Raw genomic sequence first — 22,516 nt, 5'->3', positions numbered from 1 at the left:
CCCTGGCAGTGTCCCCTCCTCCTTCCACAGGCCAAGGGCAAGGGAGAAATGGGGCCCCAAGGACTTGGTCTTGGTGCCAGGCCATCTGTGGAGCTCCCCTGGCCATGGGGTGATCTGGGGCTTCTCTAGTGGGTCACCTCTCCCCCGCCCCCACTGGCTGGACCCGCAAGGGAAGGGGCCTTGCTGGGTGCTGAGCCGCACCACGGGTCCCACCGGCCCTGCTTCCTTCCCAGGGACACCTCTTGACACAGATGGTCGCTCCTGTCGCAGAGGAGAAAACTGAGGCACAGGGCAGTGAAGTGCTTCCCTTACACAGTCAGAACTGGGTGGACCTGGACTCGAGTTGTCTGATTCCAGAATCTTAACTCCTCCCTCCTTCCACTTTGGTGGGGAGGCCTCAGTTTACCCGAGACATCTCATGGCCCCTCCACCTCCCGACCTCAAAACGAGCGGCCTTTCCAAAAACCCAGGGAATCAGCCGGTCCTGCAGAGGGCGGCTGGCGGTGGCGGGGTCACCGCTCTCCTAGGGTTCCCGCTCTGCTCTCCGGGGTTCAGCTCCCCCAGAAGCCCCAGAACTCGAACCCAGGTCTGTCCGGCCAGCAGGCGGCGCTCCAGGCCGCGGTTCTCCCAGGTCGCGCTCCCGACCAGGCGGGGCTGGGAGGAGGGATGGGGGGTCCTGGAGGTGGGGGGGTCCTGGAGGTGGAGGGGGGCGGTCGGAGGGCGGGGCTGGCGCCCAGGGGAGGTCGCGGCCCCCTCACCTTCTCGCTGCTGCTGCTGCAGGAGGGGCGGCGGCTGGGGGACGCTGTGCGCGATGGGCGTGATGGCCGCGGTGGGGTACATGGCTGCGGAGACCGGGAGCGAGACACGGCGGAGGCGGGCGTGAGGCCGGCGGGCGCCCCGGGGCGGGGGGGGCGGGGCTGCCGCGGCGGAGGGCGTGCCCACGGGAGGGGGCGGGGCCGAGGCCGGGGGCGGGGCTGAAGGAGGGGCCAATGACACGAGGGCCGCCGGAGTGGGCGGGGCCAGAGCTCGAGGGGCGGGGCCCTGGCAGAAACGGGGCGGGACCAGATGCTGCAGGGGGCGTGGCCAAGACCGGGGACAGGGCCAGAGGGGCGGTCTCTGAGGGGCGGGGCCAGAGCGGGGCGGGGCTAGGGCGGGGCGGGGCTAGGGCGGGGCTAGGGGCGGGGCTGGCCTAGGGAGGCCGCTGGAGCCGAGGGGGCGGGGCCCCGCCCGCGACCCGCCCCCGCCCGACTGCCCGCGTACCTGTGTACTGCTGGACTCCGGAGAAGGCGGGATGGAGGGTCTCGGCCACGGTCGGGCTCTGAGCTGCGGGGCAGACAGAGGGCTGAGTGGGACGGGGGCACGAGAAGTCTTCCGTCCGCCCCGAGCTTTAGGAGCCCGGAAGGAGAGCAATAAACATCCCCCCCGCCCCGGCTTCACCCCTGCATAAACGTTTTACAGGTGGGGTCCCCATTTTACAGGTGGGAAAACAGAGGCTGAGAGAGATGAAGCAGCTGGCACAGGGCCCCTCGGATCGGCAGCGGCACAAGTCGAAGAGGACTCCAGAGAGGTGTGACCAGCACCCCCATATGGACCCCTGCACTGTTCTCCAGGACTTAAGGCCTCTGCTCCTGATTATCCCCCACCCGCCGTTTCTCTCTCTCCCACCCCCGGCCTCACTCATCAGACACCCCGTGGATCCCCCACAGGGCTGTGACCTCCCACCTGCTCCCGGGGGGGGAAGTAAGGGGAGAGGAGGTTGTCCAGACCACTGGAGCTGGTGCGTGGTGGTGGTGGTGGTGGTGGTGGTGGTGATTTAGCCAAAAGATTCTGAATGGAGAGTGGTTGCTAGAGGATGGGGTGGGGGTGGGGGTGACCATGCAGGGATCACATGAACGGATCACTCTGCGGAGACGGAGCAGTTCTGTGTCTTGATTATGGTGGTGGTGGTTGCACAAATCTATGCCTGTGATGAAATGGCACAGACCCCCACCCTGCCCACCCACCCACACGAGTGCACACAGAACGTGGTGCCGTGTGGATAAGGTCTCCAGCTCTCGCTGAGTTCACTGGACTGTACCAGTGTGTTTCCCGGTTTCGACCATGTGCTCAGGTTATGTAAGATGTTGGCATGGGTGGGGGGTGGCTGGGCTGAAGGGACCAGGACCTCTCTGTACTATTTTTGAAACTCCCAGTGAGTTCCAGTCATTTCAAAATAAAAATAAATTCTCCTCAATGGCGGAAACGCGGATGGCTGACTTCACTGAAGCACGGCGGCGTTGGAGGATGCTTGCCTGGGAATCGCGGTGTAGGGCAGGGAAGGGTGAGGCCTCTGCTTCACAAGGGCAGGGCCCAGCCTGACTCGGTGCCTAATACTGAATGGATGCGTACGTGAATGAATATGGGTATGGGTATGGGTATGGGTATGGGTATGGGTATGAAATGTCTTCCTAAATAGGGACGATTCACAGTGAAGACTGACCCTGCTGTTCTTGGTACAGGTGATGTGTTAAGCACTTTACATGCCAATTTCATTGTCAATGCAACCTCATGAGATGACTGATGTCATCTGCCCCATGTCCCAGGTGTGGAAACTGAGGCCCAGAGATTCACACAAATCACCCAGGGCCCCCGAACTGGAATTTGAACTCAGAAATGTCTGCATAGAAAGTTTCCATGTTTAACCGCCCTGCTACAGCCTCTTTCTGTATGCCCATGGCTCACGTCTATTCAGCTGAGATTTCCTGTGTCCCTCTGTGTCCCACTATGGCACAGGAACTCCCTGTCCTACCCCCTTTCCTAGGTCCCAGGGGACCATTCAAATTACCTGGGTAGGGCACAAGGCCATTGGCATATACGGTCTCTAGGGCGGGGTGCCCCCCAGGGAAGGGCACGACACCTGCGAAGCCATTGGTGATGGGAGCCACGAGCCCGGGCACGGCAGTGGTGCCAAGCAGCGGGGGTGAGTGCAGTCCTGCAGGACAGAGGAGCATCATGAGGAGCCTGAGCCTGGCCCTGGCCCTGGCCCTGCCCTGCCCACCCATCCTTAGGCCCCTGGCGGACTCTCACCAGAGGCGGGGGCGATGGGCGTGGCAGGCAGCCCGTTAAGGCTGACGGCGCCAATCTGCTGGATGTGGCAGGGTGAGAAGGCCACGCCAGGGCTCAGGTAGCTGCCCGACGTGGACAGGACCGTTGTCTGCTGCTGCATGAGCTGGGGGTGGAAAGGGAGTCAGCGTGCACAATAGGGGTGGCACCTGCCCTGAGGTCATGACTCACAGCGGGAGGGAGGCCCGGCCCTCAAGTAACTGGAGGGTGGGGGAGGTCAGCCTGGCTATCTTGGCACAGGCTGGGGTCAGGGCTCAGTTAGGAATTGGGATCAAGGATCAGTTTCGAGTCAGGGCCAAGCCTTGAGATGAGGACTGAGTCAGGAATTTGGACTTGGTCTGGGACCAGGGATCAGCCAACATTAAACTCAACCAGGATTGGCTGGGTCCCAGTTAGAGTCAGCCTGGATTTAGAGGCTTCTTTGGGGTTTGAGACCCAGCCTAGATTTAGGGGCTAAGCATGGGGTCATGTTGCGCCAGAGTTGGGGTTCAGCTGGGGCTGAGCTGGGGTGGGGGTGCTCAGGAACCAGCCTGGATCTAGGGAGTCAACCAAGACCAGGATAGGACCGTGAGTCAGAGAGACTGGGCGAGAGGCCGAAAGACAAGCAGAGAGGGACTGAACCCCCAACAGAGCAGAGATGGGGAGAGAGAGCACGCGAGCAGACTGAGCCGGACCCCCAGAGTGGTGTCGGGGGCCCCGCTGGAGACAGAAGTGCATCTGCTGGGGTCACTCACAGCCTGGGCGTAGGCACTGTAGGGGCTGAAGGGCAGGGTGAGGGATGGCGTCAGGATGCCCAGCTGGCCCACCATCTGCTGCATGCGCCGCAGTGTTCGCTCCTTGTCCGTGTCGGCAAACTTGACCACCAGGCTGGAGGAGGCACCCTACAGCGGCAAGCGCGAGGGAAAGGAGGGAGGTAGCCAGGACTCCGGGGTTCCCGGGACCACGTCAGCTCCGGCCCTTGGGTGAGCGGTGATGCCAGCAGCTGCCAGTCCTGCCCACGGGCCTGGAGCTGCAGGACACGCATGTCCCAGCGAGAACAGCTGAGAGGTCAGCATCCCGGGCCTTGCGGCTTGATGGTGCAGCCGCCTGTGTGCGCGGGTGGGGCTGTGTCTGGGGCATGAGGGGACCCTGACTATCAGCCACACTCTCAAAAACTGAGAATCCAACTGCTCGGGAGGAGCGATGGGGACCCAAGTGGAGGAGGCCCCTATGACCGTTGCTCACCCCTGAGGACAGGTGAGACCCCAACCGTCAGAGAGGGGACATGCCCCCTTTGATGGAGAGCTCACTCCACTGGTCCGCTCCGTGCAGGAGAAAGCCTGACCTCCTGGTGAGCTGAACCTGCCCCTCAGGGGACTGCAAGCGATGCCCGATGCCCAGAGAGCGACTGCGCTTTCCCGCTGCCCCGCTCCTCACACCCGTTTTTGAGAACAGTTGAGAGGGGAGCTGGTTCTCTAAGGCCTGTGGCAAATTTGGACATTTGTGTACAGGGACGGTGGCTCCTGGCATCACCTGCTAGAGGGCAGGGCCGTTCTCAGTGCCTGGCTGGTCGTCCCCAGCCTCTCACTGCCCCAGGCCTGCCCCCCGCCCTTCCCCGCTCTGGCCCAGGGGACACTTCCAACTGGCCTGGCCCCGTCCCTCCCTCCCCTGCCCAAACCTTCCGTGGCCCCTCATCACCCTAGCAGCCCCGTGCTCCCAGGCCGTGGACTGCAGCCCCTCCAGCCATGTCCCCCACTCCTCTGGGGCCACCCACTCCCACCACCATCCTTGTTGTCGTTCCCCACGCTCCACGTCCCCTTGCTGGCCTTGGGTCTTGCCTCTCTAGGACGCCCTCTTGTACGCTCACACACACACACTCATACACATTCACCACACACGTGCACACTTATGCACACACATGGTCATACAGTCACACACATACTTCCCATGCATGCTCACAGACTCATGCAGCTGAAGACATAAATACACACACCACATGTGCCACACACACACCATACATGTTCATACACTCACACGTACACACATTATGCATGCTCACACTCACATACACATGCATACTCCCTGTGCATGCTCATGTCCATTTGCACACACACCACACACACAAACTTACGCACTCACATAATGAACACACGCACAAATATGTGCACATATTTACACTCACCATGCATATCACACATGGTTGCACACATGCATTCACACAATACATTCAGATGCACACAATCACACATGCAATCACATACACACATATTCACACACAAGTGCTCACCCATCCACAAACACTTGCCCTCACATATACCTACAGATGCACAATGCACTCATTCCCCCCATCGCCCAGGCAGACCCACACATACACGTGCACTCAGTACACACATGTATAAACACACATGTGCACACACCTACATACATACTGCAAAACCCACTTACACAAGCACACTCATTCAACACACTTACACACATGCACTCATACACAGAAACACGTACACTAGCACACACGCCTATCCATACATATTCACACACACACACCTCATACTACACATTAACAATCACCTACTAACAACCACACACACATGCACTCACATACATTTTCTCTTAAATACACACACAGACATAGACACACACATGCTAGTCCACACACAACCACACATGCAGCCACACACCGGCAGTACATCCATGCACACCCCTGCAGAATTACGTGCATGCTCACACAAACACTGATTCACAGCACACATGCACGATCGCACACTCACATGCGTACGTCCACCCACACCACCGTGAGAGACTGCACCTCTTTCTCCACCTGTGCCTTGCTGATGAATAGCCAGAGGCTACAGGGTGGCTGGAACGGTAGGGAGAGGCTTTGTCCCTTTTCCCTGGCCCCGTCCCCATGCCCACCACCACGACCCAGGGCAGTTCCTACTCACCGGCATGGTCTGGCTGCCATGCAGGGCATGGATGGCCGCCTGGGCCTCGGTGTGCGAGGAGAACTTCACAAAGGCACAGCCTGCCCCAAGAGAAGGAGAATGCGTGAGGGGCAACAGGGCCTTTCCGGTGGGCAGGGGCCACTGGGGAGGGGACAGGGAGCCCTGGATGGCTGGTCAGTGTCAGACATAGGCAGCCAGGCCAGACAGTCAGAACAGAGAGACGACAGTCATCTGTTGAGATAGACAGCTGGACAGTAAAGGATCAGGCAATAAGACAAGCATGCAGCCAGCCGCAGAGTACAACATCGGCCAGTCGGCCATCCGTTCACTCAGAAACCAGCCAGCTACACAGCTAGTTGTCACACACACAGTTGGACAGACACAGTGAGGCGGTGCGCAGTCGGGGAGGCAGGTCCTGCCCACCAGAACGAGTGAAGGGCACAGGCTTAAGAACGTCCATCAGCCGCTGGACGCCACGAGATCCAGAGTTGTAATCAGATATGCAGAGAAAAGGTGACAAATGTTCAGACACAGGTGCAGAGATACAGTCCTGTGGGCACACTCAGGCATGGATACATTCACACCCGGACAGATATGCCCCTGTGACCAGAGTCAGAGAGATGGGGACAAAAAACAAACAAAAAACAAAACCAAAAAAAACAAAACAAAAGCAAACAGGTCAGACCTAAATGACCAGTCACACAGAAAGAAATCAGAAATCAGGCAGACAGACGGCCAGGGACCACCAGACACAGGCAAATTCAGACACACGATCATAAGGAGAGACATAGTTCCAGACAGGCAGAGTACTATGGAAGAGCCAGGCAGGTGGGGTGGGGTAGGACAAATGGAACTAGAGAGTGGCAATGGTTGCACATTTTTTTGAATATACTGAAAAGCATTTCTCTGTACACTTGGAAAAGGTGAATTTTACAGTACATAAATAACAAGTTAAAAAAAAGAAGGGCGCCGGGCTGGCTCCATGGGTAGAGTCTGTGATTTTTTTTTTTTTAAGATTTATTTATTTATTCATTCAGAGAGAGCGAAGAGAGAGGCAGAGACACAGGCAGAGGGAGAAGCAGGCTCCATGTAGGGAGCCCGATGTGGGACTTGGGTCTCCAGGATCACACCCTGGACTGAAGGTGGTGCTAAACCGCTGAGCCACCTGGGCTGCCTGAGCCTGTGACTCTTGATCTCAGGGTCGTGAGTTTGAGCCCCACACCGGGTGTAGAGATGATAAATAAACTTTAAAAAACACTTAAAAATTTAAAAATGAAGATAATTTTAAAAAACAGAGAGCCAAGCAAATAAGGACCATGGGATTCATTCAATCCTAGACGATAAAAAGTAGCACAGGTAGGGCGAGAGTTGGTGCCTGACAGATGAACCCAAAAACGTAGCAAAGACCACTAGACACATGAAGACCCACACCGAAAGGGTCATTTAGACACTCAGGGAGAAAAAGAGACCGAGACGTAGGTGGACAGGGAAGCAGCTCAGGTCTTTCCTACACGATCAGCCAGAGATCAGCCAGGATAAGGCAGAGGGTCCACAGGAAACTGTCCCACAGGGTCAGGGAGGTACAGACGACGCCACAGACTGGGTATGCAGGTGGGAGCAGGTGGGAGCAGGTGGGACCAGGCTGTCTCTGCTCCCTCCGCCCCGCCCCCAGGGCAACCCCGCCCTCTCAGGCCCGGCCCCGCCCCCAGGAGCTAGCCCCGCCCCTCGAATGTCTGTCCCCGCCCCTGAAGCCAGTCCCGCCTTCTCAAGTGCGTGGCCCCGCCCCCAGGAGTCAACCCCGCCCTCCTCCCCTGGCCCTGGCCCCGCCCCCAGGAGACAGTCCTGCCTTCTCAAGCAGCGGCCCCGCCCCCGGGGGCCAACCCCACCCCCTCACATGCTCGCCCCCAGGAGCCAGCCCCGCCCCCAGGAGCCAGCCCCGCCCTCTCACGTGCCCGCCCCCCCAGGAGCCAGCCCCGCCCCCAGGAGCCAGCCCCGCCCTCTCACGTGCCCACCACCCCGCCCCTCCAGGAGCCAGCCCCGCCCAGGAACCAGCCCCGCCCTCTCACTTGCAAGCCTCTCCCCCAGGAGCCAGCCCCGCCCCCCGTGCCCGCCCCGCCCCCAGGAGCCCGCCCCGCCCCCGTGCCAGCCCCGCCCTCTCACGTGCCCACCCCCCCAGGAGCCAGCCCCGCCCTCTCACGTGCCAGCCCCGCCCCCAGGAGCCAGCCCCGCCCTCTCACTTGCAAGCCCCTCCCCCAGGAGCCAGCCGCCCCCCCCCCCGTGCCCGCCCCTCCCCCAGGAGCCAGCCCCGCCCCCAGGAGCCAGCCCCGCCCTCTCACTTGCAAGCCCCTCCCCCAGGAGCCAGCCGCCCCCCCCCCCGTGCCCGCCCCTCCCCCAGGAGCCAGCCCCGCCCTCTCACGTGCCAGCCCCGCCCCCATGAGCCAGCCCCGCCCTCTCACTTGCAAGCCCCGCCCCCAGGAGCCCGCCCCGCCCCCTTGCCAACCCCGCCCCCAGGAGCCAGCCCCGCCCTCTCACGTGCCAACCCCGACGCCAGGAGCCAACCCCGCCCCCGTGCCAGCCCCGCCCCCAGGAGCCAGCCCGCCCCCCTCGCCCAGCCTGGGCCCATCACCCCAGACGCCCAGCTCCGCGCCCCAGCCCCCCTCCCCGCAGTCCCGCCCCCGCCGGTCACCTTTGCTGCTGCCGTCGGGCCCGCGCAGCACGGTGCACTCGTCGATGACCCCAAAGGGCTGGAAGAGCCGCAGCACGTCCTCCTCTGACTGCTGCTTGTTCAGCATCCCCACGAACAGCTTCCGGTCTCCTGTGGGCGGAGACACCCCCTCAGCCGAGTCCTGGTCTCCGGGAGTTTCTCGGTCCCTCCAACGGAGCCGCGGCAGCCGGGCGTGGGGGGAGCACTGCCGGCCCCTGCCCTGCCTGCGTGTGGGAGGACCCGCCGCGCGGCCCGGCTCTCTCCATCCTCCCACGTGCCGCGCGCGGCTCCTCTCCAAGCGCTTGTCGCGCAGTGCCCACCTCCGGGAACGTCCTGCCTTCAGTCTTGGGGCCTCCGCGTCCCTGCTCCCACCCTCCGGGCCGAGGTGCCTCTCTCCTTGCCCTCCGAGAACGCACGCATGGTTCTAGCTACGAACTGCACGGCTGTCTGGCTGTCTGTCTGTCTGTCTGTCTGCCCTCTAGATTTCCCAGTCGGGGTGCGCGCTCGACAGGAGCCAGGCACAGTGTCTGCTGAGTGAGTGAGGGCATGTGTGCGCACAGGACCAGGTGCCCGGGAAGCCTGAGCCCCCATCTGGTGGCGCTGGGGTGGGGGGCTCTGGCTGGAGGCCCAGCTGGGCCAGCCTCTCCGGCAAGGCAAGGGACACCAGAGTCCCGCTCCGTCCCCTGTAATCCGGAACAGGGCAGCAGCATCTCCCAGGGATGCTGAGCTGGGTTACTATGGAAACGGGTTCTCTGGCAGCTGTCACTCACGGGGATGGAAGGGAAGGACACAGAAGCAGAGAAACAGAGAGTGAGGGAAAGAGACAGGTGAGAGAGAAGGAGAGACAGAGAGAAGCAGAGACAGAGAAGGCAAAGAGAGACAGTAAGAGACAGAGAGACACATAAAGAGGAGCACAGAGAGGAGCAGAGAGAAAGGAGAGAAAAAGATAAGAGAGAAAGAGGGATGGAGTGAGACGGAGAGAGAGAAGGTGACACACAGAGAGACACAGAAGAGCAAGGGGGAGAGAGGAGGGAGCATTATAGAGACAGAGAAGCCTTAGAGATGGAGCCTGCAGACCACCCGCCTCTAATCCGTGACCTACACTAGCAGCTGGTGGGACAGCGTGAACAAGGTCCCATCCCAGATGGGCCGTACCGGGTCCTACACACACACACACACACACACACACACACACACACACGTCCCAACAGCGCTGCCCCACACGCCACCTCCCAGACCCCAGTCCACCAGAAATAGGGAGGAGGTAGGGAAATCTCCAAGAATGACTAGCCTGGGGGACAGCCGAGCATCCCCTCCCCCATGGTCACGTCCCCAACACGGTCCAGACCTATGCAGACGCCAGGCCTCCAGCCTGCATACCCACACGCCCAGCCTGGAACTACAGTCAAGCACACAGGCTCGCACACACACATCCACAGGCCCATGCGTTCACGCACGGGCCAGGCAGGCACCCCCAGGGTGTAAGCCCCGGAAACACACATGCACATGTGCGTGTGCTCACGCACATCTGTACACAGGTGTGCCAAGGAACGTATGCTCACATACGCACAAACGTGGGTGCTGAAAGCAATCCCCTCTGCGTCAGAAGACCCCCCCAACATTGCATCCTAGGGGGAGTGGTGCATTTCAAGCTCTAGGGCCAAGCAGCTGGACCTAGCCGGACCCCCGCCCCTCCACTCCTGGGCCTGTGGCACCATTTGGAAGAGGGGACACAGCACCCCTGCCCCTTTGCCACCACCATGAGAGGTGTGAGCAGACAGGTGACTGCTACGTCCTTCTGATCGGGGATTCCCTTCCTTCCCCCACCCATTCTCCTGCCACCCCCCCACCCAGCCTGGTGGCCACGGAGAGATGACAACTACCTCCGCGGCTTTCGCTGTCCGCCGGCTTCACCTGGATCGGCCGCGCCATCTGTGGAGTGAGAGGGGAGGAGGACGTCAAAGCTGGCGGTGGGGGTGGGGGGCACCATGGGTGCGGGCTTCACCTGAGCTCTGGCGGGCACCCTGCCCACCACCCCAAGGCTCAGCATCCCACCAAACTTGCAGCAGCAAACCAGTCAAACAAGTGACACGTGGTCCCACTGACAGGGCTTCGCTCACTGCCCTCTGCAAAACTCTTACTTTACCTTCAAAACCCAGTAACACCATTTCTTGCTGTAGGAAGAGGCCTCCTTGCCCGCCCAAGGGCAGTAGAGGCTCTTGCAAAGACGCCCGACCCCGCTAGTCCCCGGATGTGATGTGACTTTGCAGTTTCTCTCATCAAAAACTGGAGTCTATTTCCCCACCCTTCTGCATCTGGGCCTTGGTGTGACTTGCTCTGGCCAGTGGAATGTGGTGGAAGGACAGTGGTTCCAAGCTCTGGCCTCCAGAGACTTCCGTTTTGGGGACCCTGACGTGGTCAGGTGACGAGCCCAGACAAGGCGGGAGGACAGAGCTCATGCACTGAGAGTCCCCACCAACAAACCGCACGCGGAGGGGTGAGGCTGGCCTGTCCCAGCTCATCCGGGCCAGCCCTGCCTACCCCTGCAGGAATGACCCCGGGAGAGACCCGCGGAAGAGCCACCCGGCTGAGCCCGGTCTGAGCTTCCTAACCCAGGGAATCACGCACAGATAAAATGGTTGGGGTGACACCAAGGCAGCTACTCTCTGCTCTCTGAGCCCTGGGCGGGAGGACTGTCATACCTGAGTGGACCAGCTTTCAATCTGGACTCATTGTTCTGGACACTTCTATCCTCCACCCCCAGCACTGAAAATGACAGGGTTTTGTTGTTTTTTGGAAATGACATCTAATGACAGAAATCCTCCTCTAACCCCCCTCCCCCAAACTTACCCAGCCATGGTGTGAGCTAATGTGGATATTTGAGAATGAACTCAAGGGATGTGGGAAGTGGGTGGCATTTGCTTCTCCACTGGTCTGAGAATAGAATCCTCCACGCCTGGTGGCTCCTGGTGAACTCCTATTCATCCTTCAAAACCCACCTCCAAAGCCCCCATGCAGGCACCTTCCTTCCACCCTTCTGGGTCCCTTCCTCCCTCTGCCTCAGGGCAGGAAGAGTCTATGTCTTGGTTTCTCACAGCAGGCAGCTCTCCCCACACCACACAGGGAGAATCCGAGAAACTTGCTGAACCGAATTGACCAGAAGGAAGTGGCTCATGCCCAGCAGCATAGGAGGGCCGCTTGGTGCCTCTGTGCCCGGCCCGGGGTTGGAATGAGCGCCAGGCCCGGACCCCCTCCCAGGTCAGACCGTCCCCCTGGCCAGGCAGAGCAGGTGCTTGACAGATGTCAGCTTCCTAGTCACGGCGCAGGTCCCCAGCAAGCTCCAGGGAGAAGCATGGTTTTCACCGGGCTTTACACATGGTGACACCAAGGCCCAGACGATGTGCCCAAGGTCACGGTGGGGGAGTCGAGGCACTAAGCCTTCGCAGACTTCACATGTCAGGACTTTTCGACCTGCTCCCATGAGTAGAGACCCCTCTTCCTAAATCTTCCTCCCCTTGTCTTAGACCTGATCTCAGCTCTGAGCAACCCCACACCATCCAAGCCCCCTCCCTCCTTCTGCACCCTCTTTTCCAGGAGCCCCCCCGTTCTGACTGTTTGTTCCCAGGCTCATATGGGCTGCCTCAATTTGAACTCAGCCTCGGGAGCCCCGGAAGCAGAGAGGCCTTCCAGTGTCCCCAGTTCCTGCCACCCAGCCGCATCCCTAGAGGGACCCTGACCACCTGGGAAAGGCCAAACCACGTCTCCCTTCCCCCATCACGCACTGCCACACACACACACACCCAGGGCCCTCTCCACCTGGGTACCACACCCAGCTAGCTGGAGGCAGGAGGGAAGGTTATTTTAACCAGATGGGACCAGTTTCTGGGCTGGGGGTGCGGCGGGGAGGCTGTGGTTGTGAAGAGAGGTGGGGGGGGAGTGGGGGCACCTGAGCCCAGCCTCCCGTTCGCCTCCACCCCTCCCACCCCGCCTCCGCTGGCCCTCACCTCCTCCCTCCTCCCAGCACCTTGGGCAGATGAGGATGGGGTTGCCATGGCAACGCTGATTCACCACACGGAAGCTGGCAATTGTTGTTGCCATGGAAACCGCCTCTTAGGGGCGAGCCCAGCTCCTGCCTTGCACAAAAGAGATATTTAAATATAATCTTCTGGAGATGGATGAGCTGAAGGAGGGAGCGAGGGAGGGGGGCCACGGGGAGGGAACCTGGTCCCCATCACGGCACCCTCCACCCCGCCCCCCCTTCTCGCGGCCTGGGTACCTGCGCCCCGTCTGTCTCCCCCGCGCGCCGCTGCGGGGCCCGGGACCCTCCGCGTCCCCTGGGAGGCCCCTTCCCCCCTCCCGGGTCTGCGGGGCTCTCGGGCCAGGGGTCCCCGTCTGGGCCGAGGAGCCAGGCTGCGGGGCCGCTCCTCCCCGTCCCCCGCTCCGGAGCCGAGGCGCCGAGGCCTGGCCATCCGCACCGCGGCCCGCCTTACCCACCGGCCCGGAGACGCGCGCCAGGCTGGCCTCCACGTGCCGCCGCCCGCCCGGCCGCCCCGGGCGCACAGGCGCGCACACGCCGCACGCGCACCGGCCCGCGCCTCGCTCCCCGCGCCCGACGCCCAGGCAGGCGGGCGCTGCTGCCGATCCGCCCGCCCGCCAGAGGCCGGGCCCTGCCGGCGGAGCCCGCCCGAGCCGGGAGGGGAGGAGGCGTGCCGGGGGAGGGGAGCTGGGGGGAGCTGGGTCTCCCCACACCCGCCCCTCCTGTCGCCCCTGCCCGCCCATCTGGCTCTGCCCACCTCCTTCCGGCTCCTCTCTCCATCTGTCCCACCGAGAGGTCTCTGCCTAGTGTCCTCCCTCCCTCCTCCACCTTCCCTGGCTCCCCATCGTCCCTTCCCTGCCCCCTCCTTTCCTCCCTCCATTTATTCAGCAACATTCCCCAGGGTGCCCAACGCTGAGTGATCTGGCGACCCCAGGGAGGCCCCCAGAGGGGAGGCAGAGGCAGATACAGCCGCTCCCGGACCTGAGGGTGGGGATCCAGGCCTGGGAGACCCTGGAGCATAGAACGGTGAAGAGCCAAAGGCTATCCTGGGGCTTCCCTGAAGATGGAAAATCCGCAATGGGTTTTGAAGTATGAGTAAGAGTTTGGGGTGGGGGGAGACAGTTTCTCATGCTGGAGGGATGCCTACATCCACTGACTCATTTAATCTCCAAACGACTGTACGAGATGGGAACGTTCTCATTTTACAGATGGGCAGGTCACAAAGGGAGAGGAGAGAGTCAGAGGCGGAGGCCCGGCCCCCTGCCGGTTCCCGCAGGGTCCTCTAGGACCCAGCCAGCAGCGGTCCCGTGGGCCAGGGCTCTGGGGGAACGTCTGTGCCTTTGGGGTGGCACACATTAGATAGCTGAGCCCCAGGCCTTGCTCTGCACCCCACCCCCAGCTTTTGCTGGGCGACCTCAGCCAAGCCACACATCATTGAGAAACCAGCGTCCCTCATGTCTGACCCACGTATATTGCAGACGGGGAAACGGCGAGGGTGCGGGAGGTGGCAGGGGGACCACAGGAGCTGTTCCTGGCTGTCAGGCTGGGGCCCCCAAATGGTCCTTTAGAAGATGCAAAGCTGTGCCTTTAGAAGACGGGGTTGTTTCTGGCTTGTTTCCAGGTGATAAGGAGGCGAAGGCCAGGTGTGCCCAGGCCACCGTTCTAGCCTCCCCTCGGCCCCTCGGCCCCAGCCCGGCCTCTGTCCAACACCCAGGCCAGGCCTCTCTCCTGCTCTAGGTGCTGCTGTGGCCCTACTGCCCTGGGGGTGACACTCTGGGATTCCTCCCCACTCCTCCTCCCACCCCCCACTCCCGGACTGCTGAACCCACTGGCTGGAACTCACCCCTCCACACCCCACCCCTCCAATGCCACCTCCCCCTGAAGTTGTCCCCCCCAAGGCCATCTGCTTCAGGGGTTCTGCCGAGGCACGACTTTGACTGTGGTACATCCCCCAACAGACACAGTGTCCCTCTAGGGTGAGCTCTCGGGGGGGTGGGCAGGGGCCCAGGGGCCCTGCGCCTCCCTCCCCACCAAACGCCCAACACAGAGTACGCAAACGACAACTGAAATGACATGATACGAGACCTATGGAACCCCAGTCCCCATCCCCATGGGCCAAGAGCAAGCTGGGCACGACGTGCTGGGGACAGCACCCTGCCCGGGGAGTGACAGGCGCTTGTGCCCAGCTGTGTCCACGCTATCCCCGTATCCCGGGGGGAGAAAGCAGGCTTGGACAGACAACGTGACTGGCCAGGAGTCCTGCAGGCTTGACTTGCATGGGACAGTTCATTCATTCATTCATTCGATCATTCAGCATGGATTTGCCAAGCTCCTGTTGTGAGCTCAGCAACAGGCCCGTGTCACCCCACAGGATCCTCAAAGCCCTTCTGCGGTCCCATTTCACAAGTGAAGAAACTGAGGCCTGGGAAGGTCAAACCACCGGACATTCGGCACCTGGGGCCCCTAGCATGTTCTCAGGTTTGGCTTGGCTCTGAGCCACGTCACGGCATGTGGGAGTGGGCCTTGCGAGGGGGCACTTCAGAAACCCCTGTGTGCACAGGACGGGTTTTTGGCAGCGGGCTGTGGGGGGGGGCGGATCCCTCCAAGCCAGCCAGACAAACCTATCCCTTTCTAGGGTGCTCAGAGGAACAGCAGGGCAGCCATCAGGTCTGAGATGTCCTTTGCCCCTCAAGACCTTCAGGAAGAAATGGATAGTGCCCCTGGAATGGCACGGCCTTTCCGAGACAGGAGCCGGACCCGCCACCGCTGCTCCCTTCTGTCCCCACGGATCTGGTCCATCTCCGGGAGCCTCATCCTGGGGTTTGACAGCCCCACAAAGGGCCTCCGCTGCAATCGGAGGCATCTGCCCAGCGTGGATTCCAGGGTCCTGCGGTCCATCCTGGGTTCTATTCTGGGATTCTGTTATTCAATTTAGGATCCTATTCCAGAATGCTGAGATTTGATTAAACCGCATCCCCCACGGACGCCGCCGCTGTCACACTTGAGATGGGAACTGGAACTTGCTTCAGAAGCAGCATTCTGGACTTGGGGGGGGGTGCGGGGGAGAAGCCCAGAGCCAGCGAACGACCCGGCTCAGTCCCCTCCCGGCGTACAGAGAGGTAAAAAGACAGGAGCGGACGCTCCACGCCGTCTCCCCCAACACCCACGCACACACGCGGCGACGGGAGAGACGGTGGCTGTCTTGGTCTCTAGCGTGACCCAGCTGTGGCCCCTAACGCCCACGTGCGCGGGCACATGCGCCCGCTGGGTGGGCTCCGCCAGCACGGGGCGAACCTCGTGCGGCTGCTGCTCCTGCTGCTCCGTCGTTGGGCAGAGTCGCCTGGAGGGGGGGCTCAGACATCCGTGCTCAGATGCGGCTGACAGGCAAGGGGGGCGCCTTCCACCCCAGCAGCCCCGTCGCTCTTCCTGCAAGCCACGAACGAGGCCCCTGCTGCGGCCCTGAGCGTGCTGATGCCATTTCCGCGGGCGCCCTCGCGGGCAGGAGGCTCGCCCGCCGGCCAAACCCCCTGGCTCGTCAGGTGGGTGTCGGCTGCCCAAGCTGGAGGCGCACACACTCCGGGTGGGGACTCCTGCGTGCGCGCCCAGGGGAAACCCGGCACGTGTCCATCAGAAAGGAAGCGCGGACAAGGATCTCTACCCGTGACAGCAAAAGCCTGGAAACAACCCAAATGTCCACCGACGGGAGAATGGACAAATACGTTGCGTCTTCGCGCCGTGGAATACTACCCGGGGATGAAAAGGCCCCAGCCACCCAGGCACGTGGCACCAGCAGGTGATACCGAATCTCTTCAGCATCGTATTACGGGGGAAAAAACCACGCAGATGGTAAAGACTGCATATAACACGGTTCCATTCATACTAGGTAGCAAGCAAGACGGGGAAGAGCCGCCCAATATCTTAGAGATCTATTCACGAGGGCGAAGAACGTGACGAGAAGCAGGGGTTGGTTACCCTGAAAGTCGGGAGAGTGACAGCACAGGCTTGGGCACATGATAGGGATGGTTTCTGGGTGTTGCTGGAGACTCTTCCCTCTCCCCCTCCAACCGTGAGCTGGTATCATCCAAGTGAGACCCCCAAACTCCACAATCAGGACATATGATGGCACTGCCTCATGCTCTTGGGTCTAGAACATTCTAGGCCTGCACTGTCTTACATGGTAGCTGATCCTTCTACAGTTACGAGAACATTCTACATCTGTGCTATACCCCAAACAGTAGCTACCTCCTAGGCCAGAATTTTCTAGGTCTGAACTTGCCAATACAGTAGGTAACCCCCCCCCCCATCTAGAACATTCTGTCTAACATTGTAGCTGAGCCCCTGATCTAGAACATTCTGGGTTAGAATTGTTCCATGTGGTAGCCACTAGCCACCTGTGGCAGGTTTTCTAGGTCTACATGTAAACGTGTTGAGACTGAGTGACATTAGAAATTGTGGGATCCCTGGGTGGCTCAGCGGCTTAGCACCTGCCTTCAGCCCGGGGCGTGATCCCTGGAGTCCCGGGATCGAGTCCCACGTCGGGCTCCCTGCATGGAGCCTGCTTCTCCCTCTGCCTGTGTCCCTGCCGCCCCCCCCCCTCTCTCTTCCTCTGTGTGTGTGTGTGTGTGTGTGTGTGTGTTTCACAAATAAATAAAATCTTAAAAAAAAAAAAAAAAAGAAATTGCTCCTGAGAGTCACACCTGCCACATTGCAGGGGCTCAAGAGGCTAGTGGCTGCCAAAGGGGACAGCAAGAGACAGAACATTTCCGTCACCGTGGAGAATTCTACTGGACAACAATGGTCTGAAACAGGGATCTGCCAGCTGCAGTCTGGGCCTCTGTCTCTGTGTAAATAAAGTTTTATTGATACACAGCCACACCCATTCAGTTAAGTATTGTCTGTGGTCTCTTTTCTGTGATGCAACAGAGGCCCTATGGCCCATGAGGCCCCAAATATTTACTCTCTGATCCTTTAGGTTCCTTTAGGAGTCTGCAGACTCGCGGCCTGGAACATTCTTGAACAATACTGTCCGATGTGGCCACGTGTGGCCATCAGGCACCTCGAAACGTGGCTTGTGTGGCCGAGGAACAGAAGCTTAAATTTTGTCTAATGATAATCCGTGGAAGTGTAAACCCGAGTGAGAGCCGGTTCGTGACGCCGTGCTTGGGAAATCTTTTAAGTCCGCTTCGAGCGAGCGGGCTGAGAACCTGGTTTTCCGACTGCCACTGTCACGGAAGGCAAAGAGCAGAGGCACATCGAGCATTTCTGGTGACAACTGATCGTCCAACCTGAGGTGGCCTGAGAGGAGGCAGGACACACACATGGGGGGGGGCGCCCGCGAGGGAAACAGGAACGTGGGTTCTCCCTAACTACACCGTCCGCCCGCTGAAATGATGCTATTTTGGAGAGGTGGGGGGTTCACGTGAAATCTAGCATGAAAATTAACTGCGCCCGTTCCTCTCTGATCTTTAAATGTTGCTCCTGGAAAAATGTAAATGCTCTACGTGGCCCGCACTGCATGGCTATGGGCACTGCTCTAGAACATTCGCCAGCTCCTTGTTCTCCTGACCACTGGATGCCAATCATCATGACCGTCACGAACGTCCCCCAGGCGTTGCCCGGCGTCCCGTGGGGGCACTATCGCGCCCCCCGCCCGGGCTGAGCCCCCTTCTGACCCCACGTGAACTCCTCCTTTAGACAACGGGGGCTCTGCTGGGCTCCCGCACTCGGAATGCGCCTGGCACGTTCCTACCTCCCAGTCTCGGCACACCCGGTCCCCACGCCACCCCCACCTCCATCTGCCACAGTCTTCCCCATCTCTGAAGACACAGCTCGATCGCTCCCTCCTCCAAGAAGCCGCCTTGTTTGCCCCGCCGCCGCGAGGAAGTCATGGGTGACGGTGGCAGCGCAGGCCCCCTCCCCCCGTCCCGCCGTGATGCTGCCCCTGGCAGCCCTATACCCGCTGTTCATTTTGTGCTTGTCCGTTATGGCGGGTTGAATGGGAACAGCGGTGGGGGGGGGCTCCCCTACAATACGCCCAAGTCCTAAGCCCGGAACCCGTGAACGGGACCTTATTTGGAACAGGCGTCCCTCCTTACAGATGTCATGAAGCCATGGATCTCGGGATGGGGTCATCCTGGCTTTAGGGTGAGCCCTCAGCCCAATGACAGGTGTCCTCATAAGAGAAAGGCAGAGGGAGGGGGGAGCCGTGTAGACACGGAGGGCAGCCATGTGGTGACAGAGGCAGGGATCGGACGGATGCGTCATCATCGAGCCAGAGAACATCAAGGATTGCCGGCGCCACCGGAAGCTGGAGAGACGGGGGAACAGATTCCCCCCCTGGAACCTCCACAGGGAACGTGGCCCTGCTGACGCCTTGATTTCAGACTCCTGGCCCCCGGAGCTGTGAGAGGGTAAACCTCTGTCGCTTTAAGCCCCCTCCTGCGGATGGTGCTTTGTTACAGGGGGCCCCCCCCTCCCGCGGGGTGACAACCAGCCCCCGCCACTCCTGCCCCAGGAAAGCTTTGCTCCTCAAGCATCTCAAACCCCCTGCTTCCCCCTCTGCTGTCCCCGCCCCAGCCACCGCAGCTCCCTGCTGCCCCTTGGCCCTGCTGCCCTGCACAGGGGTGTCCGCGAGCACCCCCTGTGACCTGAACCGCCATCCTGAGTCTGCAAGTGGCACCGAAAGTGTCCCCGCGTCTCAGCTCTGTGCTGCCCTCAGCACCAGAAGTCCTCTTGCCGGGCTCCCCCCGGCCACAGATCAGGGGCTCAGTGTCTGCGGAATGAACCAGTGGGTGCTGAGGCCTCGGCCCGGGGTCTGCCCTGGAGGGGCCCCCAACCTAGGGGGAGACCTTCTTTGTCTTCCTTCCCGGTCGCGGATGGAGCCCAGAGCCCTGCTTTGGCCCCCAGCACAGAGGGAGCTGGGCCTCGGGTCGGGAACGGAGGCTGGCTTCGGGTCTGAGTCTCCATCAGGAAGGTGGGAGCAGGGGGGAACTAGTTGGGGCTCGGCTGGGGCACGGCTGGGGTCAGCAGGTCCGCAAAGCGGCGGGTTTCCCTGGACAGAACCCTCCGAGCGTCCAGCCCAAATCTGACCACAGACACCCGCACGTCCGCCGCTCGGGGTCTGGGGTCAAATCCCCATCCTGCTGTTTGCTGGCGGCTCGACTGTGGACGAATCCAGTATAAACTGGTTTGTTGGTCTAGATGCCCAACGCCCCCCGGGCTCCTCTCACCAGGCTGTGGGGTAATTGCCAGGCAGCAGGAGAGAACTAACACAGCCCATTGAGCTCCACTGCTCCCCCCACCCCTCCCCGGGCGCTAACCTGTATGGATGCACCTGCCCTCCAGTTCCGGGCCGGCTGGTTTGGGGAGGTGCTAGCCAAGGGCCGAGGGAGGGAGAACTGCGAATTCTCTTCTCAGATGTCACCTCCTCCGTGAAGCCTTCCTTGACCACCTTCTCTACAGTCTCCTCCCTCCACTCCGCGCTGTTGTGCTCCTCCAGTGCTGAAGATCCGGGAGGCTCAGTCACTGGCTCATGGACACACAGCAAGGGCTGCTTGGAGCTCAGCGAGGAGCCCGCCGGTGTGGCCGCCACATCCTTCCACCACGCTCGTCTCCACTTCGCCCCCCCAAACAGGGCCCTTTATCCTTCACACTGAGGTTGAGGCCAGCCCCGGGAGCATCTCTGAGCCTCGTTCAGAATCAAGACTGCCAATGCCACGATCTCACGTCCCCACCAGGTGCGCCCCCCATTGCCCAGCCAGCCGTGCTGCACCCATGTTCCCAGCATCTGTGGCTGCAGATGCCACCCAAGCAGCCCCCGGATGCCTCCGATGCTGAGCAGTCCCTCCCTGAGAATCCCAGAGGGACCAGTGAACACCCCCAGGGCTCATGGGGCGCCACGGATCTCACTACGGTTCCTCTCATTTCCATCAAGAGGCGCTGCCTGGGGCCTGGGCTCAGCTGGCTCAGGGGACAGGGACCTCATCACAAGGGAGAGCCAGCAGGGCTGGGGCCTGGGCCAGCCTCCCCTGGGGATGGAAAAGCTGTCCAGGCAGCCCCTGCATCAAGGGCTACAGCTCTATTTGCTGTGGGATAGAGACCAGGGATAAGTAAATCCCTTTCCATTATATAGGGAGAAGCAGGCAGAGCCTGAGTTCCTCCTGGTGGCCCTAAAGGCTCCCTATGGCCTGCCCTGTCTCCTCCTTGCCCTCCCCTTCTCCTCCTCTCCCTCTTGCTTGCTCTGCTCCAGACACAGAGGCCTCCTTGCTGGTCCTGCAACACGCCAAGCCTGGTCCTGCCCCAGGGCCTTTGCATGGGCTGTTCCATTTGTCTGCTAGTGCTTCCTCATCCTTCAGGCCTCACCGCAACAACACTTACACACCACACCGGGCCAGGTGCCCTTGGGCAGTATGCAAGCTGCACAACCCCACACAACCACTCTGTTGTGAAGTATGGACCATGACATGCAGTAGGCACTCAATAAATGCTCTCTCCAGTGATCATTTCCATCTGTCTGCACCTTATACCTCTTTCTGAGTCCAGAGGCACGTGGGCTTCACAGCTGATCCCAGGAAGGGCCTCAGCCTTCCCGGGCTGAGAGCAGCCCCTTTCCCCCTCCCCCCTCCCTCCTCCCCAGGCCGCACTCAGGACTCACCCCGGGCAAGGTCTTCTGTTCGTGCAGGGCAGTCTGAGCTTTGATGGCGGAGTCCCTGGCACAATAGGTGAGAAAGGCACAGCCTGGAAAGGAAGGAAATGGGGGGTGTTAAGAGAAAGCGATGTGTAGACCCCTGTTCACAGTGGCATCGATCCCAATGGCCAGAAGGTGGAAGCAACCCAAGTGTCCATCAGTGGATGGACAGATAAACACAGTAAGGCCCATCCACACGCTGGAATGTTATCTGTCCCCAAGAAGGAAGGGGCCCCGACACCTGCCCCCATGTGGACAGACCCTGAGGACACCGGGCTCAGGGAGGGGACCCAGGCCCAGAAGGACGCCTCCCGCAGGACCCCACTCCCAGGAGGTCCCCAGAGGAGGCCCGTGCACAGAGACAGAGGAGGTGGTGGGAGCCAGGGTGGGGCGGGGGGTGGTCCCTGTGGAGAGATGGAAGTTTCTGGAGACGGTGGTGGGGGTGGGTGCACAGCGGAGTGAGCATGCTTCGTGCCCTGAGCTGTGCACTTAGAGACCGTTAAGGCGGTGAATTTAATGTTACGTGTTATTTCATCACAATAATAAAATAAAATAAAATAAAATAAAATAAAATAAAATAAAATAAAATAATAAAAAATTTAAAAAATTAAAAATAGAAAAGGAAAAATTGGTTAAGATGGTAGATTTTATGTTCTTTTAAAATACAAGTTAAAGGTAAGCAGAGGAGACCTGAGCCAACTTTTTTTGAGGATGTGGGGGGACAACAGCCGTGGTTCAGCCGCCCCCCACCCAAACGGCGAGATAGGGGAGGGGGAGAGGAGACCCAGCTGTTAATTAAATCCGTGGCTGCCGCTAGATAAAGAGATACGGGGAAGGCTGGGTGAGGTGCGGTGGGGGAGGGGTCGGCTGCCTCAGGGACGAGGGTGGGGGGCGCACCAGGGGCCTCAAAGATGCAGAAGACGAGCCAGTGGCTTTGGACGGGGCAACACCCCTCTCTGGGCCTCGGTTTGCCCCATCAGAGAGGGTGGTCCAGTGGGGAAGGATGGGCCGGGGGTGGGGTTGGAGGTAGACGGGGTGTGGTGCAGTGGCCAAGGGCAGAGCCCATC

At 60.6% G+C, this 22,516-nt stretch overlaps 1 protein-coding gene across 10 annotated transcripts in view; it reads right to left on the bottom strand.

Annotated features, from left to right (window-relative positions):
- Positions 1-22,516, bottom strand: part of CELF5 (CUGBP Elav-like family member 5) — a 49,031-nt gene that overhangs the window by 8,363 nt on the left and 18,152 nt on the right. For 5 of the 10 annotated variants that reach the window (XM_041764663.1, XM_041764664.1, XM_041764653.1 and 2 more), the window contains exons 2-10: positions 21,417-21,499; positions 10,608-10,659; positions 8,710-8,838; positions 6,024-6,103; positions 3,837-3,983; positions 3,067-3,208; positions 2,825-2,971; positions 1,261-1,323; positions 759-842 (exon numbers count right to left, since the gene is read on the bottom strand). In XM_041764663.1, the coding sequence (XP_041620597.1) occupies positions 759-842; positions 1,261-1,323; positions 2,825-2,971; positions 3,067-3,208; positions 3,837-3,983; positions 6,024-6,103; positions 8,710-8,838; positions 10,608-10,659; positions 21,417-21,499 (927 nt within the window). Of the gene's footprint in view, positions 1-758; positions 843-1,260; positions 1,324-2,824; positions 2,972-3,066; positions 3,209-3,836; positions 3,984-6,023; positions 6,104-8,709; positions 8,839-10,607; positions 10,660-11,429; positions 11,442-12,731; positions 12,783-13,217; positions 13,232-21,416; positions 21,500-22,516 lie in introns of those variants that run through there. The other 5 variants (XM_041764657.1, XM_041764662.1, XM_041764658.1 and 2 more) reach the window with 5 other exon arrangements.

This window comes from Vulpes lagopus, chromosome 7 (genome assembly GCF_018345385.1).
Source record: "Vulpes lagopus strain Blue_001 chromosome 7, ASM1834538v1, whole genome shotgun sequence".
NCBI classification, from domain to species: domain Eukaryota; kingdom Metazoa; phylum Chordata; class Mammalia; order Carnivora; family Canidae; genus Vulpes; species Vulpes lagopus.
Note: the sequence above shows the minus strand (reverse complement) of the source record. Positions and strands in the feature narration are given on the sequence as shown.